The sequence below is a fragment of the Mytilus galloprovincialis genome, chromosome 7 (assembly GCF_965363235.1).
Source record: "Mytilus galloprovincialis chromosome 7, xbMytGall1.hap1.1, whole genome shotgun sequence".
Taxonomy (NCBI): Eukaryota; Metazoa; Mollusca; class Bivalvia; order Mytilida; family Mytilidae; genus Mytilus; species Mytilus galloprovincialis.
The window spans coordinates 85,898,289-85,917,913 of record NC_134844.1 but is presented as its reverse complement, the minus strand read 5'-3'; the positions used below and the strand labels follow the sequence as shown (position 1 = coordinate 85,917,913).

General features: G+C 33.3%; 1 protein-coding gene and 1 long non-coding RNA gene across 3 annotated transcripts; one reads left to right on the top strand and one right to left on the bottom strand.

Moving 5' to 3' along the window:
• Positions 1-498: 498 nt before the first annotated feature.
• Positions 499-8,601, bottom strand: LOC143083908 (uncharacterized). Its single transcript, XR_012980934.1, has 2 exons — positions 8,457-8,601; positions 499-1,001 (listed from the first exon to the last, which is right to left on the bottom strand). It is a non-coding gene; the product is annotated as an uncharacterized LOC143083908 (long non-coding RNA).
• Positions 8,602-9,731: 1,130 nt separating this feature from the next.
• On the top strand, positions 9,732-19,161 carry LOC143083906 (quinone oxidoreductase-like protein 2). 2 transcript variants are annotated; one of them, XM_076260300.1, is made up of 6 exons: positions 9,732-9,824; positions 15,543-15,648; positions 16,378-16,720; positions 16,913-17,214; positions 17,544-17,693; positions 18,133-19,161. In XM_076260300.1, exons 1-6 carry the CDS (start codon positions 9,781-9,783, stop codon positions 18,268-18,270), a joined length of 1,083 nt encoding a protein of 360 aa, XP_076116415.1. In that variant the 5' UTR covers positions 9,732-9,780; the 3' UTR covers positions 18,271-19,161. The 2 variants fall into 2 exon arrangements, with proteins under 2 accessions (XP_076116415.1, XP_076116417.1); XM_076260302.1 differs by lacking the exon at positions 9,732-9,824 and adding an exon at positions 14,816-14,979.
• Positions 19,162-19,625: the final 464 nt, after the last annotated feature.

Below are 19,625 nucleotides of genomic sequence, written 5' to 3'. Positions count from 1 at the left end.
AGTTGTTCAACAGAAAAAAGGGAAATTAACAAAAATGAAAGCAGATTGTGAGCGTAAATGAACGATGACCCCATTTTTTTATTTCATTTTTCTATTAAGTATAAGATAAAGTTCATTTATAGAAAAATATAGCGAAATCTTATATCAGATAAAAAAAAAATGATTTAGACCCGCGAGCCCCCTTAAGAGATCTAAAGACGCAGCTCCGATTCAGCAAACATTTATATTATGACGTAGTTCCTCTTAAATGATTCAGCAAACTTTGTATATTAAGAGATCTTAATTATATTATGACGTAGTGATTCAGCAAACATTTAAATTATGACGTAGTGATTCAGCAAACTTTAAAATTGAGAATGGAAAGGGGGAATATTTCAAAAGGACAACAACCTGACCAAAAGAGCAGAAAACATCGCAATGCCATCAATGGGTCGAGTCGTCAACACAGCGAGAAAATCCCGCTCCCGTAGGCGTGTGGGATTTTAATATATTAGGACGCAGCTCATCATATATTATTCAGCAAACTTTGAATATTGAGACGCAGCTCCGATTCACCAAACATTTATATTATGACGCAACTCCGCCTAAATGATTCTGCAAACTTTGTACATGTATATTTTGACGCAGCTCCGCATAAATGATTTAAAAAAAGTAAACTTTGTACATGTACATCATGACGCAGCTCCTCTGCTGCTTCTACAAAATTTAGTATGTTTAATATGACATGATGTAGCTCCCGATTCGTGCCTCAGCAAACGTTGTTCATCATGACGCAGTTCCTCCTACATTGTATATCAAAAACATGGACATGAACAGGGAGATTCTCTGACGACAGGAACAGGAAGATTCTCTGACTGGACAGGAACAGGGAGATTCTCTGACTGGACAGGAACAGGGAGATTCTCTGACTGGACAGGAACAGGGAGATTCTCTGACGGGTCCTAGTATTCATCCTTATAATCTTTTTCTTCTTCTTTGCATGTACAGACGCTTCAAATATGCTGCAATTAAAACAAGATCACAAAACACCAAAACATTCAATTAGAAAACCTTTATTTCAAGAATAAAAACGCATGTCTGGGCATAAGGGTTTGAGTCGAGCAGATAATTCAAAGAACCTGAACCTGAAGTCAGATGTGATATCGTTAGGCAGCAACCATTTGATTTTCTGGGGGGGCTATGGTTTTTTTTTCTGGACAAATTTTTTTTTTTCGACTGCGGCGAAAAACAATCTATTTTTTTCGCGACAAGTCGAAAACAATTTTTTTCTTTCAATTTTAGCATTACATATAGTGGCAGCTGAGGGTGAAACAAACAATTTTTTTTTCTCAGAATCAAAAACAAATTATTTTTTTCTCCAAAAACTGGAAACAAACTTTTTTTTCCAAAAAAAAACCATAGCCCCCCCCCCCCCCCCTAGAAAATCAAATGGTTGCTGCCTTAACTAGAGGCTCTCAAGAGCCTGTGTCGCTCACCTTGGTCTATGTGCATATTAACAATGGACACAGATAAATTCATGACAAAATTGTGTTTTGGTGATGGTGATGTGTTTGTAGATCTTTCTTTACTGAACATTCGATAATTCTTGTTGCTACAATTATCTCTATCTATAATGAACTTGGCCCAATAATTAGAGTGGAAAATATTTCCTAAAAATTTACAAAAATTAACAAAAATTTATGAAAATTGTTAACAATTTACTATAAAGAGCAATAATTCCTTAAGGGGTCAATTGACAATTTTTGTCATGTTGACTTATTTGTAGATCTTATTTGGCTGAACATTATTGCTGTTTACAGTTGATCTCTATAATAATATTCAAGATAATAGCCAAAAACAGCAAAATTTCCTTCAAATTACCAATTCAGGGGCAGCAACCCAACAACCGGTTGTCCGATTCATTTGAAAATTTCAGGGCAGAGAGATCTTGACCTGATAAACAATTTTATCTCTTGTCAGATTTGCTCTAAATGCTTTGATTTTTGAATTATAAGCCAAAAACTGCATGTTACCCCTATGTTCTATTTTTAGCCATGACAGCCATCGTGGTTGGTTGGCAGGGTCACGCCACACATTTTTAAAACTATATACCACAATGATGATTGTGGCCAAGTTTGGTTAAATTTGGCCCAGTAGTTTCAGAGGAGAAGTTTTTGTAAAAGATTACAAAAACTTACGAAAAATTGGTTAAAATTGACTATAAAGGGCAATAACTCCTTAAGGGGTCAACTGACCATTTTAGTCATATTAACTTATTTGTAGATCTTACTTTGCTGAACATTATTGCTGATTACATTTTATCTCTTTCTATAATAATATTCAAGACAATAACCAAAATCTGCAAAATTTCCTTCAAATTACTTATTTCGGGGCAGCAACCCAACAACCCGTTGTCCGAATCATTTGAAAGTTTCAGGGCAGATAGATTTTTACTTGATGAACATGTAAAATTTTACTCCATGTCAGATTTGCTCTAAATGCTTTGGTTTCAGAGATATAAACCAAAATCTACATTTCACCACTGTGTTCTATTTTTAGCCATGGCGGCCATCTTGGTTGGTTGGCCGGGTCACGCCACACATTTTTTAAACTAGATACCCAAAAGATGATTGTGGCCAAGTTTGGATTAATTTGGCCCAGTAGTTTCAGAGGAGAAGATTTTTGTAATATATTACTAAGATTTAAGAAAAAAATGGTTAAAAATTAACTATAAAGGGCAATAACTCCTAAAGGGGTCAACTGACCATTTGTAAATCTTACTTTGCTGAACATTATTGCTGTTTACAGTTTACCTCCATCTGTAATAATATTCAGATAATAGCCAAAAACAGCAAAATTTCCTTAAAATTACCAATTCAGGGGCAGCAACCCAACAACCGGTTGTCCGATTCATCTGAAAATTTCAGGGCAGAGAGATCTTGACCTGATAAATAATTTCCCCCACATGTCAGATTTGCTCTAAATGCTTTGGTTTTTGAGTTATAAGCCAAAAACTGCATTTTACCCCTATGTTCTATTTTTAGCCATGACAGCCATCTTGGTTGGTTGGCGGGTTCACGCCACACATTTTTAAAACTAGATACCTCAATGATGATTGTGGCCAAGTTTGGTTAAACTTGGCCCAGTAGTTTCAGAGAAGATTTTTTTAAAAGTTAACGACGACGGACGACGACGCCGGACGCCAAGTAATGGGAAAAGTATGTAGGAACTTTTCAAAAAGTAAACTCATAAAACACATAAACAAGAATTAAAAATATTTACGCCTGACGCGCAAGTCGTCTTCAGAAGACTCGTTAGTAGCGCTTGAATTTAAAACAGTTGGAAGGCCATTTCAAATTACTTAAGTCCACTATATTTGAACCTTGGTGCAGTTGTCTCATTGGCAATCATACCACATCTCATTATTTTTATTTATCCATATTTCATGTCAAAACAAAAGAGCTGACTGCTGAGCTGGTGATACCTTTGAGAATGAGACAACCACCAAATGTATCATCATCTTAGTGGCTGTCAAAACTCATAAAAAATACCAGAATAATAGTTTGGTGCACCACTTACGTGTTCATTTAAATCTCTGAACATTGAGTGAAGTCAATACAAGACTAAACGTACCTCAACAGTTGAAATGGTTGACAAATGAAATGGCCGGGTTCTGACGAACATTTCTTAAACAATTGAGAATGGTCAACATTTAAAATTATACCTTAGTTATCATTTTCTATATAAAATAGGTACGCAATATTTTGACTATTTTTCATATTGCCAGCGTTGAACTATTAGACCGGTCAATAGTGTCCAATTATTGGACCTCGATGAATATATTTGACCGGAAGTGTCATTATCTTTCGCGGAATTTCCAATGCATCTACGGGATTGGAGGATTTTGAAATCACCGCGAGAGTAACGCCGTCGCGTTTTACCTATAGTATCTCGAGTTGACATCAGTGCATGTCAGAATATTGATGAAGTAAACGTTATGGATGGGTTTCTTCTTTTTATATTACTATAGTTGATTTATCACTGCCATTTATTGTGTTTTTTCTTGATATAATAAAACACTTACTGACTGGATATTCGTGGAATAGTAAGTTTATTGTCCCCTCGGATACAACTTTTGCCCTCGCCTACGCCTCAGGAAAATAGCTGCACCTCGGCGACAATAAACTTATTATTCCACTCCTACCCAGTCAATAAGTATACATTAATATTGCCTGATTAAAGGGTAATACTAAGGGGGAAAGAGATCTCAATCTTCATAACAGCTCTATATACAAAGGAAGGTATGTATTAACCTCAATATTTTTTGTACCATAGATCTGGGTTTATAAAAAAACATTGCTACCATGTTTATGCTATTTCCGTGTCCGCACTCTAACTTTAGCTTTCCGCATGCAAGGTTTATGGAGCTCATACACAATACTAAATTATAAGAACATTGTCCAAACCTCGATAAAATATGTGAAAAACAAACACACAGCACAAAAATATACATAAAGGCGTTGTCTTTAAAAACAAGCAGATATCAAATGTTCTCAAAAATGTATTTTCGTGTTTTAAATGCATAATAGTAGATGCTCAACTTAAGCAAATTTATTGTAAAATTATTAGTAACCAAAAGTGAAGGTGGAGTGCATAATATATAAAATGTACATACAGACTTTTGTAAATTTTGCTGAAATATGTTCTTAACTTCGGGAAAAACTGTCATAAATCAAATACCGAATGTCCGGCTATTATGCATATCATTCTATGGTCATGTAAACTTTGATAATGTTTAATAGTGATGCTAAAATGTTTAGCGTATTTAAACAAAGGGGTGCAACTTTGGATGAAATTACCGAATACATATTTTAAATCTCGATTACTCCCCTTACACTCTCGTTTTTTGTTGTTTTAATATTTTTGTTTATTTGGTTATATGCGCAGTTTATCACTATTTTCATTATCTTATTCTGCAAATTTACGAAATCCAATTAACCTGCGTATAAAAGTCAATCGAAAACAGATTACAAACGAAAACACAATAAAATGCGAAATAGAATTTAAAAGAATATACAATGTAGGTCAAGCATGTCTCAAGCACTTATCATTTAGCATAATAGAAAAACAAATCAATAACCAACATTTTTATTGTAATCACATGACTGTTCATATGGGATTGAAATAATTAACTGTTACGAATATTTTCATTTTTCAAAATACGATTTTTATAATTTTACCAAATTAACTGGTCCGAGTTTGCTTGCTGAGCTCCAACTTTTTTTTAAACTATTTTGTTCCTAATAAAAACGGTCTATACATTCGCATTTTAAGGGAAACCTATGGGAGTATTTTATACTAACACAGTGACATCCTTGCTAAAGATCTACATGTACGGGGGGGGGGGGGGGCATTTACATTGACGAAACTTAATTCAAGATACATGTACAAGTTTAATGCGAAGTATTTAACAACCCAAAGTACTAGCACTAATTCAAACAATCAAAACAAGACATGTCTACAGTGAAAGCGCAATAAATCGGTTGCTGGTATTTTGTATTATCTTTAAAAAAAGATACCAAAGGGTCATTCAAAGCGCATGTCAAAGAGAAACTAACAACGCCATGGCGAAAAACACAATTCTACAGATTTATATAAATGCAATTTTCGAATACATAGAGAATTAAGAACTTGATTATTTCTAGGTATCACTTAGGGAGCTACCATTTGATTTTTATGGGGGGCTAGGATGAAAAATTTTGTCCTGCATTTTTTTTTTAGCTGTAATCTCTGTCCTGCCTTTTTATTTTTCACTCTGTTCGGTCCTGCCTTTTTTTTTTTAGTTAATCCTGACTTTTTTTTTACCTAAATTGTCGTCCTGACTTTTTTTTTGCAAGTGTCTCATCCTGCCTTTTTTTACTCAAAACTCCTGTCCTGCCTATTTTTTTCAAATTTCATCCTAGCCCCCCCCCCCCCCTCCCCCCCATAAAAATCAAATGGTAGCTCCCTTATATGCATGTATACATGTAAATTACATATCTTTCGTACAATCACCCAGATAATGTACAAATTGCATTTTGGTTACTTATATCATAGTGATGCAGCTAGCTGCCAAATATCTGTCCGTGATGAAGTAATCCAGAACTGATTACGTAAAAGACAAGAGTTTCAACAACTTGCACTTCAGTTAAATTCGACTGCATGAGTCATTTGGCTAAAGGAAACGGCTTAAGAATGCATTTTTGCATTGAACTTTTGATCTTTCCTGTAAAAAAAGCGTGTGATCTACGTCTTGTGACAATTTTTCTTGTTTACAAACAACAGCGTCGCTTGAACTATTCAACTGACCTAGAAATTGTTGTGTTTACATCAATCAGTTGTGGGGCACTGTAAGGAGACATAAACTTTGGATTTTGATTGGATATTCTTGCGGTTACAAATATCAAAAAAAAAAAATAATCGAAGGGAAAAAATCAAATTCATTGCTTACTTCATAAGTTTTCAAACCACATATATTCTTGGTATTTTATTTGTAATGCATCTGTACTTCGAATTCGCAAAAGCTCGGACAGTATTTGCATTAAATATATTGACTGGTACTTCCATGGTTTGACAGACAAACAATTAATTGTTGTTCACTTGTGTTTGTCAAACCATGGTACTACAATATTGACAATATAATACTTCCATGGTCAAAACATGGAATTTTATATCAAAAGGTCTCGATCTTTAGTACTTACATAAAGTTTGAATTTTACAATCAAAGTCAACACAGAGGGAGGTATAAAGTTATGACCACAACAACATTTTTATTGTCACTAACCGGTTCCTTGACCAGTGGGACTCTTTAGTTTAATTCATATTCAAATTATGTTGTTTAGAGATCAATCGAACGTACACATGACCTCTCATGGTCAATCCATTCACTAACTTACTATTTATTTACCTAGTTCCTAAAATTCTAATAACATAGATCTGATGGTCATGCAACTTCATTTCAGTGCAAACATTCTGTGATTGACTTTCCAATAGTTTGTTTACTGTATGTATCATGAATATACGCTGTAAACATTTTTTTATTTATAATAATTTTGTTTGAAGATGTAAATGAATGGATAATAAGAATACAATCTTAACTCCTTAAACTTAACTAATGTTGATTCATTATAATTCGTTGGATACCAATTTTCGTGAGTTTTGTGTGTACATGCAGTCATGCAACCACGAATTCCAGTGGCGGATCCAGAAATTTTCATAAGTGAATTTCGTTGAACATTTGAATTCAAAGGCGCATTTAGGGGGGCAGGGGGCCCGGCCCCCCCCCCTTTTTGGGAAAAAATTTGGTTGCTTATATAGGGAATCACTGAAGCGTGACTGGAGCGGGCCCCCTCTTAGGTCAGTCAGTGGGCCCGCTCCAGTCACGCTTCAGTGATTCCCTATATAAGCAACCAAATTTTTTCCCAAAAAGGGGGGGGGGCGGGCCCCCTGCCCCCCTAAATCCGCCTTTGAATTCAAATGTTCAACGAAATTCAAAGTTTCTAACTGTATGTAGTCATTGGCAAAGCCTCGAATTCGAATATCCACGAACATGCAAGACTTTATAAATTCACGAAAATTTGTACCCACGAAAATAAACGAATCCAGAGTATTGAATATTAAATCCAAAGGCCATATCAGACTGATATATCTTGTCTTCGCTGGTGACAAAATAAGAGGAAAAAGGGGGAGTGTACTGTACGTAACATTTGGCAAGCGAAGAAAAATTATTCGATTATTAATAATTTTAAACTATACTGAAACATTCGTATTGTTCCGCTCGACGCGATTTGTAACTTGACAAAAAATAATGGTCACCGTTTTACCTCCATCCCTGGTTGAAAATTTAAATTCCTTTTTACGGTCTCCGAAATTTAATACTAAACTTATAAACTACAAGTTCCGAGACCGAAAAATAAACTTTTCACGCATAATATATAATATTTGTTGTGCTCATATCTCAAAATAGAAGCCAAATTCTATCAAAATCTGTTTAAAATTAAATATATATTGTCTTAGTTCATGACGATTTATCATGTAACCTATGCAATTACTAGTATCACAAAAATAAAGACTCGCTTCGGAATAGGACAAAAACAGGCGAGACCTTGCCTTTCTCCTTGATTCCTAAGTTCGTACTGAATAAGTTTTACGTTTTCTAACAATGAATATACGAATAGCGCATAACCAAATCAATTATATATATTTTTACTTTTTACAATGTATGAATAATGTATCTCTGATAAATTGTATATTTAATATTATTGCCACCCCCCCCCCCCCCAAACAAAAAAATAAAAAAACTGGCCAAATCAAATATAACACTGAATGTTATGAAGCGTATAGTCCGTTTGATTTTTATGAATCAATATTTCCGAGCAGGATGGTGATTCAATAAAAAACGCACCATTATATATATATAAATATAGCTTACTACATACCACTTTCGTTTCACGTGAACGTGCATGGCAAATACCTGCACAACATGCATGACAGTCTCATACCATTGTGCAATCTGTCAGTTTATTATATATATAGATACTTATAAGCAGTGTATCAGTATGTCAGTATTTTTTAACCTTCGATACTTGATACTACGTTGGAGGTTAGTACATTTTTATTTTGCTCTTACAGTTCTTACAGAAGAAAACACATAATTGATAAAAAGGATACGTTTTGCATAATTTATTTTTAGTAGAGATGAAAGGGTTTCTTTTTGTTTATATTTTTAGATTATACAGGGACTTTCTATACTAACAGAAAGTCCCTGGATTGTATCACATGCACAATGCGTATAGACACCAGCCTAGTTGGATTGTTATCTCTCGAATTCTCGTTATCATCGAGTTTATATTTTTGAGATAAATTTATTTAATATTTTCAAAAGAACAACCCAAAAGACGTTGAATTGTTGAAAATGTCGAAAATGTTCTGAAAGAATGACGAAATTTTATTTTCATTTTTGGGGTACAAATAATCAAATTGCACATATTCCTTAAGGCAGCAACCATTTGATTTTCTGGGGGGGGGGGGGGGCTATGGATTTTTTTTTTCGGGCAAACTTTTTTTTTCGCGACTTGTGTTGAACACAATTTTTTTATTTCAATTTTAGCAGTACATATAGTGGCAGCTGAGGGTGAAACAAACATTTTTTTTTTTCTCAGGGTCAAAAACAAATTATTTTTTCTCCAAAAACTGGAAAGAAACTTTTTTTTCCAAAAATCTGCCTAAGACCCTGAAACAGCGAATTCGGCACTCTATATCGACCCTATCAATTTCATCCTGGAATCCTGGAATTGAAAAAACGGACAGATGATATATATTTGCGAAAATAAAATAAACCTTGTATCGCATCTCGTCTTGTCGGGGCCTGTTAAAGCTGACTCGATAAGGGTTTGCTTATTGTTAATAGTCGTATATATATGTGTCCTTCAAAAACTCGCACAGTTCCACAAATTAAACTCTCAATGTGCATATGTTCCAATCCGAAACTGAGTTTACATTTGTTTTATTAATATAAACATAAAACTGATTTCCAAAACTTAGCAAACCGTCTCAAGAGGTTTTTAACCGTCAAACAAACAGGGGTAATATCTGTATCAAAATTTTGCTTCGAAATTGGTCAACGAAAACTGCTTTTAACCGAAATTGTCAACTAAAACCAGTTTAACTGCAATAAATAGCAAGTGCCTGCACATCTTTTTACATTGTTAAGTCAGTCGATTACACATATAGTACTTACTTTATAGCAACTAGTATATCAGTATGTCAGTAGCTTTGGACTTTCGATATTTGATACCACGTCGAAGGTTAGTACATATTTTTATTCGTAAAATGTTTGCGATCAAATAAAATTAACTGAAAAGACATATTTCACATAACTAAATTTGAAATACACTTGGAACAAAAATACCACTGAAAGTGAAAGTGAAATATCTGAGTAAAGAGTAACATAATAATTGCGCTCTCGACAACTTACTGAATTTCTATTGATACATTCATTCATTCAAATTGAGAATGGAAATGGGGAATGTGTCAAAGAGACAACAACCCGATCATAGAACGGACAACAGCAGAAGGTCACCAATACGTCTTCATTGTTTGCGATGACAGAAAGCATTCACAATGTTTTATATAATTTGTTTTAATTGTGAATCTGTGACTTTCTTTTTTGTTTTATTTTTTTGGGGATAAATGACGAATTTGTTTATTTTCACTATACGTATAGACATACCATTGAAATACAATCATCTAATTATTGACTACCAAAGTTGGATTGTACTCTCTCGAATTCTCGTTCTCATTTTGTTCATATTGTTCGATTAATTAATTTGCAATAGTTTTGTAGAGAAATCTGAAATCAAGCAAGGTTGAAAATGGGGCGTTCAATCCAGTTGGGGCACAATATTCAGAATCTAGAATGCAATTCTTGGTACTATTTTCAAAACGAAAAGCGGAAAATCTTATATTCACAAAATCATTAAATGAAGCCAGTGTCATATCATTCTTTTCTATGTCATGAATATTCGGTAAATCTTTTGCTAATTGTCAGAAATATAGTTCGAAACCGTATTAAATTGTTGAGTTCGTTTCTGCAAAATTAAACTTTGTTTCAAAATCCCATCAAAACATTCTCATGTATGTTTTTGTTTGAACAGTTATTTGTTTTGAGATTAGAACACAAATCTGGTTAAAATTTAAATTTTAAAATCTCTAACCCTTACCGTTAATCTAAAACCAGTTTGACTAAATGATCCATCAAATACGACCAAAATACGACCTAAGTTTAAGACTGAATCAAATACGCTCTAAATTTACGACTGAATAAAATACGCCCTAAGTTTACGATTGAATCAAATACGCCCTAAGTTTACGACTGAATCAAATACGCCCTAAGTTTAAGAGAGAAAGTAAAACCCATATGATATCCGTGCAAACATACAACACGTGTTCCTGTCACGAGACAAACTTTATTGATACCAATTGCAAAACAATTGGAAAACTAAACATATGCAAAGAACATAAAACCCGTTGAAAGGACAATTAAAGGACATCTCAACCGCGATAATAAGGTATTACTATATCGTACAAATTGCATGCATCAGGCCTAGTCCAAATAATTATGACGTCTGACAAGGCTATTTTGTTTTTTTTTTTCAGGCCGGTCAGTTGCAACATTACCAACTATCAGTGGAAATTAAAAAAAATATATCATATTATAAATTATGCACCACAAAGGCATGCAATGACTGTTTGGTACGTACGTTCCAAAAGACTAATAATTCAGCAAGTCATTGTGCGGTTTATCGTATTCCACTGAACCAAATTTAAAAAGGGGGAGGGTTAAGTATACGAAGCCATCAAAATGTATGCCCGATCTGACTTAAGTAGTAATAAGCAATTGTGTATTTATATACGTTTCATGACATTTGGTTGAGGCAAACTAAAGTTAGAGAACGGAAACCAATCGTGGTACGTACAGACGGACAAGGGTAACTCTAAATGCCCCTCTGCTACGGCTGGGCATACAAAATGAAATTATCTCCTATATACGAATGGTACAGTCTGTGTACTATATCTACAAGTTTCTCAGTTTGTTTGAAGTTTATCGCCACTTCAAACTGAACTAGATTTACAAATTATATGTACAAATTTAATATCTATGATCCTATTTTTGGTAAGTAAGAATAGTTCAAAGTTCTTCAGACACTTTCATTTAATTAGTTAAACAGTTGGATTAACTATTCTCTAACTCCGACAAATGTGCTAAATCCAAATTAAAAGAGATTTTGGGGATCAAGTATTTGACTAGTGTAAAACGGCAAACAATATTTTGTTTATATTTCAAAAAAATGTACACATTGGTTCGCCCTTGAAATCGCCCCTGAAAAAATAACGAAAAAAAAACCCAGCATATTTATTACTGTTAAATCTTTCAGCCCCCCCCCCCCCTTATTTTTTTAATAGATGAGATGTACAGGAAAACAAGGGTCTCTGCATGACACGATTAGCGAAGAGATGTGTGAACATTGGTAAATTATACCTTTATTTCCGTGAATTCGTATCGCAAAACACCAAATTTTACTTGCCGGGCTAAAAGAGGGGGGCAAGGGGTTTAACTGTTATGCTGTTATGGGGCATTTTAATTCTTTGTTATCTGTTATTCTGAAAATATATTTACTGTTAGCTGTTATTGTCTTATTCTTTTTTAGCTGTTATAGGACTATTATCTATTTTGTTATCTGTTATTGTGAGAATGTATTTGCTGTTAACTGTTATTGAAAATTGGAATGTTAGCATTATGACAGCCAATCTTCCGTAGAATTTGAAGATAATTGAAAATTGTGATTTGAATGGATAATAGTCTCATTGGCGCGCTTACCACATCTTCTTACAATGTATATCTATTGGGGTCTTTCTACTGGTGATATCGGGTCCGGTGGCCCTGTATTTGCAGAAGAATTTCGGTAACATACATCACATAAAGATTAAAATCAATTGGACCCAGGACCATTCCAGTATATATTATTATTATACTTTGTAATAAATTCCATTGTCTGTGAACATGTAGCATTTTGTAAAAATTATAATTCACTTATTACTTGTGCAATAACTTATAGTATGGATTTTGTTATAAAAAAGCATTGGTACACCCTATAGATTTTTTTTATTCAATGACCACATAATAAGCATTATTTTGTACTATTACACCACTGTCTTGTTAGGGGAGGATTAGACACCAACTAGCATGATAACGTTTACACAATCGTTTTCTGTATGTGCCTACTTCCAAGTCAGGAGCCTGGATTCAGTGGTTGTAGTTTGTTACTGTGTTACTAAGTTTCTCGTTCACTATTTTGTGGATAAATTAGGCAGTTAGTTTTCTCCTTTGAATTGTTTTACATTACTAAGTGGTATGGGTTTGAATTATGGCTTTTGAAATTAAACAACATCTTTTTCTTTTAGCATTGATATTATAAGTGCTACTCCCTCTCTTTTCATTTACATGAGAGAGAACCCTGACCACTATATTTTTAAAGCTTTTTAACTGCTTCACATGGCGAAAATCGAAGCTCTGAAACCATTGATGCAAATAAAGATGTGTCTTCAGTTTAATTTTTCGACAAATACCCTTTTTAAAATCCTACAGCTTCTCCAATGCTGTACCCAAATTTTCCATATTCTATAATTTCACATAAGATGCATGATTGGTGTTTCACTTGGTGTCATTCAAATTTTCACTAGGTCCAAATTCTATTATACTATCAGAATTGTCACTTGAGGCAATTTCTATTATCAGAAGAACCATAACTGGCATGCGTGTTTCAGTTACATGTCCTGTCTCAACTGATCTGGGTATTTTTGTATTTTATAAGCAAGTTTTATCATGAGGTCATTAAATAAAAAAAGAATATATTGTGCATCAATGTTTTTTTTTTATTACTTGTAAAGTATATATATTGCTTTTCAGAAGACAAAATTCTAAAAATCAAATTGATAATAAAGTGTCACTGGCTGCACTATTTTCAAAAATTAAATAAAAAAACCTAAATCATCAACAATTGATCCCTCAAATGCCCTAGTTTAAAAATATCCCTGTATCAAAAACAGAAAGTAGTAATTTCGTTCAGAAAAATTCAACAATCATACTATAACTTATTGTACAAGTTACGGAAAAAAATCAACCAAGGCAGAACTGCCTCTACGGCCGAAACGTCTTGTTTACACACATTACAATGTTCAAGGTCCATACCACAAGTTATAGACTAAGATCTACGAGTCATCTACTGGATTGGTCCTGGGCAGATTTATTTTCATATTTCATTTACTGTTATCTGTTATTATCCCTTTTCAATTCCTTGTTATCTGTTTTTCACCAAATCAATTCACTGTTTTGCTGTTATGGGGACCCCCCTTGCCCCCCCTCCTAAAAGAAAAATACCATCTTTAGAATAAAGAATAAAAAACATTTTGAATCATTATTATACCTTGCAACACCCAAATAGTACACATATCACAAATTTAAACCGTGATATCATGGTTACGTGTTGCACAAATGCACATCAGAAATGACTAGGAATTCGATCACGAATTTTGCACGCAAGGTCCACACACTAACAGCAAATCTGATGCAATTCTTTTTCAATAACCAATAAATATTTAATTATACGCCTCATTTTTAATTGTCAATAATAATACCTACCGACCGCATAAAGAATAAAAACAAAACAATTCACACCAAAAAAATGACATGACAGAATTCGACCACGAATGCTGCACGCAAGGTGGATAAAGGTGCACACAGAGAAATCTTATGCATTATTTTTTCCTGATTGAAAACAATAAATTATTCGCATCAAGCTCCCCATTTCAATCAAACTGAAAACAGAAAACTTTAATAATATTCAATTTTATGTGTCACGTTTGATGGCACGAATATTATCTCTTGACCTCACTAATCTGGGTCACCAGTATACTCTCAGTAGATGCTGTTCACTTCATTGTCGGCTGACTGACCTTGCGGTTAAAATAGACAAAATGAACTCTACAACAGACGATATTTTAACATAGTTTATTTGGAATTTACTTGCTTTTGGAATTCAAATCAAATACAGTAAAATAATAAAAAAAAATAATCAATGAATCTTAATTTGTTAAAGTCATTATTTTTACTCGTAAACAAATCCAATATATATGCAAGAACACTGAATCCTGTCGGTGCCCCTCGACCGAATTGTGTCCACGTGAAGACGGGGTGATTCCCAAGGATTATATTTACATTTTAGCGTGATAAACATGATACAGACTTCAGTTTGCTTGAATCATTGCTGTTGTAAAGTTGGATAATATTATTGAGAAGAAATTGTGAAAATATATTAACATTATTTGAAGGAATATTTTAATATTCAAATAAACAGGGATTATAGAATTATATGATAAACATATTGTAATAAATAAAATAAGGTAGGTTAATAATTTATTCATAACTTTGTTTATTTTTTTTACAAAATGTTCGTTTTTCGAATTTCTACATGTATAACGTTTATTGTGGACAGTTACAATTACAGTTATAGCCTGAGGGTATAGTCAAAGATGTTTTCCTAACAATTTTGTCAACAATTCTGACTATTTTTTTGATTTATTAAAAAGTTGATATTAACACGTAAATCTCAATTCTATGTTTATAATGCAAGTACATTCCCCTTTTAACTAGTTGTCATAGAAATTTTAAACCGTTTCCTACCCACTTTGTTTATTAGTACATTGCGGTTTATTGTTTTCTTTGTTCATGGTCACCGATCACTCACTGATCAGCTGTTTTCCCTTGTTCTAAAAAAAGAATATGATTATGTACGCATGCGTAATGAAAGTTGGAATGATCAGTGCGTGTTTACTGAATGCACATGGAGTCCCAGATACAGTGATCGATACATGAATACAGTGTGTATTGCGTTAGTCAGTATAATTCTGGAAAGTTTACGTATATATTAGAAGGTTAGACAGTAAAATAAATTATTTATTTGCAGAAAGATGTTGGATAACGAAAGATTGTTGAATGATGTTGGTGTATCCCCGTTTGAGTGTGGATCAACTTCAATGCCACCCATACCTAAAGGAGGATTATTAGTTCGAGTAAGTTAAATTTTAATTAATTATCTATTTAAAAAAAATGTAATTCAATTTTTATAATTTTTAATTTAGAGATGTACTTGGGGAACTTCACAGAGTTTGAACTTTAGTTATTAGAATCCGATTATCTGGAAACAAAAATGATCACTTTAATATACAATTGTACATCATTTTTTACATGGAATAGATAATGATATACATCTCTACATGTGTTGAGTACGTGTATTCATATGATAACAAGGTCAAACTTTCATTTTAATCAATATATTTCTAAAAATTTTACTTATTCCATATTTTGAACTTAGATTAAAAGCTGGTTATCTGGACAGAAATAATCAGGACTTGAACATGTATATCAAATACTACAAATACTTTGACCTATAAAGGGTTACTTTTCAAATTTTGACCTGGATGAAGAATTGTCTCATTGGCACTATTACCACATCTTATATATATCTAATTGCAATGTATGGTCACATTTATGACTTGTACATGTAAAATAAATTCATATAAAGGTCAATTGTCTCTTCTAAATTAAAAAAAAACCAAAACAATTAAATTTTTATTTGTTTGAATTTAGATATTAATTATATTACATGCACTTGACTTGTGTATGATCTTTTGATATTGTATGGGCCACTGAGCCATATATTTATTTATAATATACAATATACTTTTAAGCCTACATTTGTAGATCCCCAAATATTCATTTTATTTGTTTATGTATTGCAGGTAGCTTGTGCTGGTGCCTGCTTTGCAGAAGGCCAAGTTAAAAAGAGGGACATCAGACCTCAATTGCCAGGTTTGGAAATTGCTGGATATGTACAAGATGTCTGTAGCTCACTGCCAAATAAAAACTTCACACAGGGAGATAAAGTTATCCTGTACCCAGATGAAGGTGTTCTAAGCACAGGTTGTGCCGAATATATAGCTGTTAGTGATGTTTCAAATTGCATACAGATTCCACCATCAATACCTCTTGAAGTTGCTGCACAGTTGTCCGGAAGTGCATTGACTGCATATTGTGCACTGATTAAAGCCAAGTCACATGTGGAGAAACTAAGAGAAGTGAAATGTAAGTGTCTTGTCGGACTTCTTTACATATGGTACACATTCCTTAAACCTTGATGAATATTAAATTAACAAAGAAAAAAGAAACCTAAAAATGGGAAAGAGAGAAAAATTAAAAAGAAAACTTAATTAAACAGTCAACATGAAGAATTCCATCTTGGTTATGTATAACTAAATATTTTTATTTCTTTTCCAGCTTGTGTGAATGTTATGATTATTGGTGCTGGTGGATTAGGTCTATGGGCAGTCAGAATAGCCCAGGCTTTAGTAGGCCCAACAGATAATGGGGTCCGAGTGTATGTAGCTGATCACAGCATCGACAGACTATTAGCAGCCCAAGATCATGGTTGCTATGACATTATACATTGGAATGAAGAAGACCATGAACAGTACATCGTAGAGAGGACTTTAGACGCTTGCAGAGGCGGTGTAGATGTTATAGTTGATTTCGTCAGTTCCCCAAGAACAGTTCAAAGAGATCTCAAAGTTCTGAATAGGGTAGGTTTCATTGACAGTTTAGGCCATACTTTGAAAATCTGTTTTTGATATCTTTGGACTTGTGTAATTTTTAAGTTCAATTGGTCAAAAAGATTAAAGAATGTTTACATACACCCAAATCTTAGAAAAACTATATCAACTGACATCCAAAGACATTTGAACAACACACTTTGAAGAAATTGAAGGCTTAGATTTCAAAAAAGTCTTGTGTGACAAAGTTGCTTTTCTGTTTAAATTACTTATTGTAAAAGGATATATATAAAATAAAAATCCTCAGCCATACATTGTAAATGTAAACTGTTGCTTATAATTTTTTTATATCATTTCAGGAGGGTTTAATACTGGTTGGTGGAAACACATTGTCAGAAGTCAGCATTAATTTGAATGTACTCGCTGCTAAACAACAAAGTATAGCTGGCATTCCTCAGGGAACATTTGAGCAACTACAACAAATTATCGACATGGTGGCAGACAATAAGGTAAATTAAAATTAATAATAAAAAAATACAGAAAAATGTCATTCTTTGTTTCATGTCTAAGACGAAGCAAGTTGAATGAAAAACAATTCAAGAAAAAAAAACAACACCAGAAGGCAAAAAATATATTTTGATAATAAAATGGATGGCTACATAAATTAAAAAGGGAGTCTTTGTAATTTAATGCCGCCGTTATGGAAAAGATATTTTTTGTACATTTGATTTTTTTTTAAAAAGGCAGGTATTTAAGTAGAAATGACTTCTATTAAAGCATGAAAGTATTCTAAGAATCGTCTCTTTTATCATAAGAAAAGCAAACATACTGCTAATATACAAAATATCACGTCATTGCTCATCTTGTGCATATTGTGTAGGACTATGTTTTAAATTGTTCTAATGTGTTGTGACAAATTTTTCAATTTTGCTTAAATTTATTTTCCAGGTGGAGCCACCAATGTATCATGTTTTCCCAGCTTGTGACGCACAACAAGTATATCAAGATTTAGCACAATGTCGGATTGTAGGACGCGCTATTCTGAGTTATATGGACTCGACACAAACACTTGATAACCAGCATTAGATCTGAAAATTCCAAACAATTTATCTGTGATTTATTCTATGAACGACTGACGCCCCCCTCAGGGATTCAGAAAACTCGCAAACAATCAGTAGTTTGTTGAGCACGCCCCGTAGAGGCTCAAAGGAAGTTGATACCACTAGGTCGTTGCTGTTGTAGGCAACCGTCAGTCTGGAAAAACGGAACTTATTTCAAATGGTGCTGTGATATTAATTTAAATATTCATGAACATGCAAATTAGTGTATGACTTGAATATATGACCTTTTGTTTATAATGTGTAAAACTTTAAAATTGTACATTTTGAACATGTTCTGAACTGAAGGTACATGAAATTCATTTAGAAATGTTAAGAATTATATAAATTTTGCCATCTGAAAAGAAAGAACTCGTGAAAAAATTGTATACAAGTTTGTTGTGAACAATTGGAGAGAAAAAGTGAACAAAAGTTGTGAAAGTTGTAAAATATGCATGTTTGCTTGCAATTGAAAATGGCATTATTAGTTTTTAATGTAATTTCGATATAGATATTTTTTCGTTCCAAAGAGACATTTTGTGAGCAGTTGGGAGATTTTTTGCAAATGGTCAGTATTTAAGTGCTGGGAGTTATAATCTAATTTGGTGCAATCTATACAAGTTGTGTGGATGTTAGTGCTAATTTTGTATGGACGTATATGGTTTTCTTCTAGTGCTAATTGTGTATGAAATTATGGTTGACTTGTGCTAATTTTATATGGAAGTACACTTGTGCTAATTTAGTGTGGAAGAATTGTTTATGTGTGTTCAAATTGCATGAAAGGTACAGTTTACATGTGTAATTATTGAAAGATTGGTTGTTTAAAACTTGTTAATGTTTTATATAATTGTAAAAGAAATAAAGTGTAAGAAACACTCTATTTACATTTTTTATCTGACAGGCATGATAAGAAAGAAAGAAAAAAAAAACCCAGCACTTTGGGGAATGAAATGCCACAGTACATTTCTATCCAAGTTGAGTACCAGCCTTAACCTACATTTTGACAACAGTTTTAGGTCAAGCATAGATAAAGTGATGTCTTAAGTCCAGATAAAAACTTCCACTTGCCTACCAACATGCATGTATAAAGGAACTCAATCATACTTAATAACATATGATAACACTCTAAACAGATAAAACTTTTCTTTTGCTTTAATATCAGATAAAACGTTATATGGGATGTACACCAAACAGACAGCAATCCTACAGGATACATGTACATCTAAGAAAGGTATTAAGTTAGCTTTATTAGGGAAAATATCTTCACTGGAAAATTGAAAGCTTATTTTATCCGATTATCAAATCCTTTGCCTTCTTGGTTACTTTTTGTTAACTCTACCACTT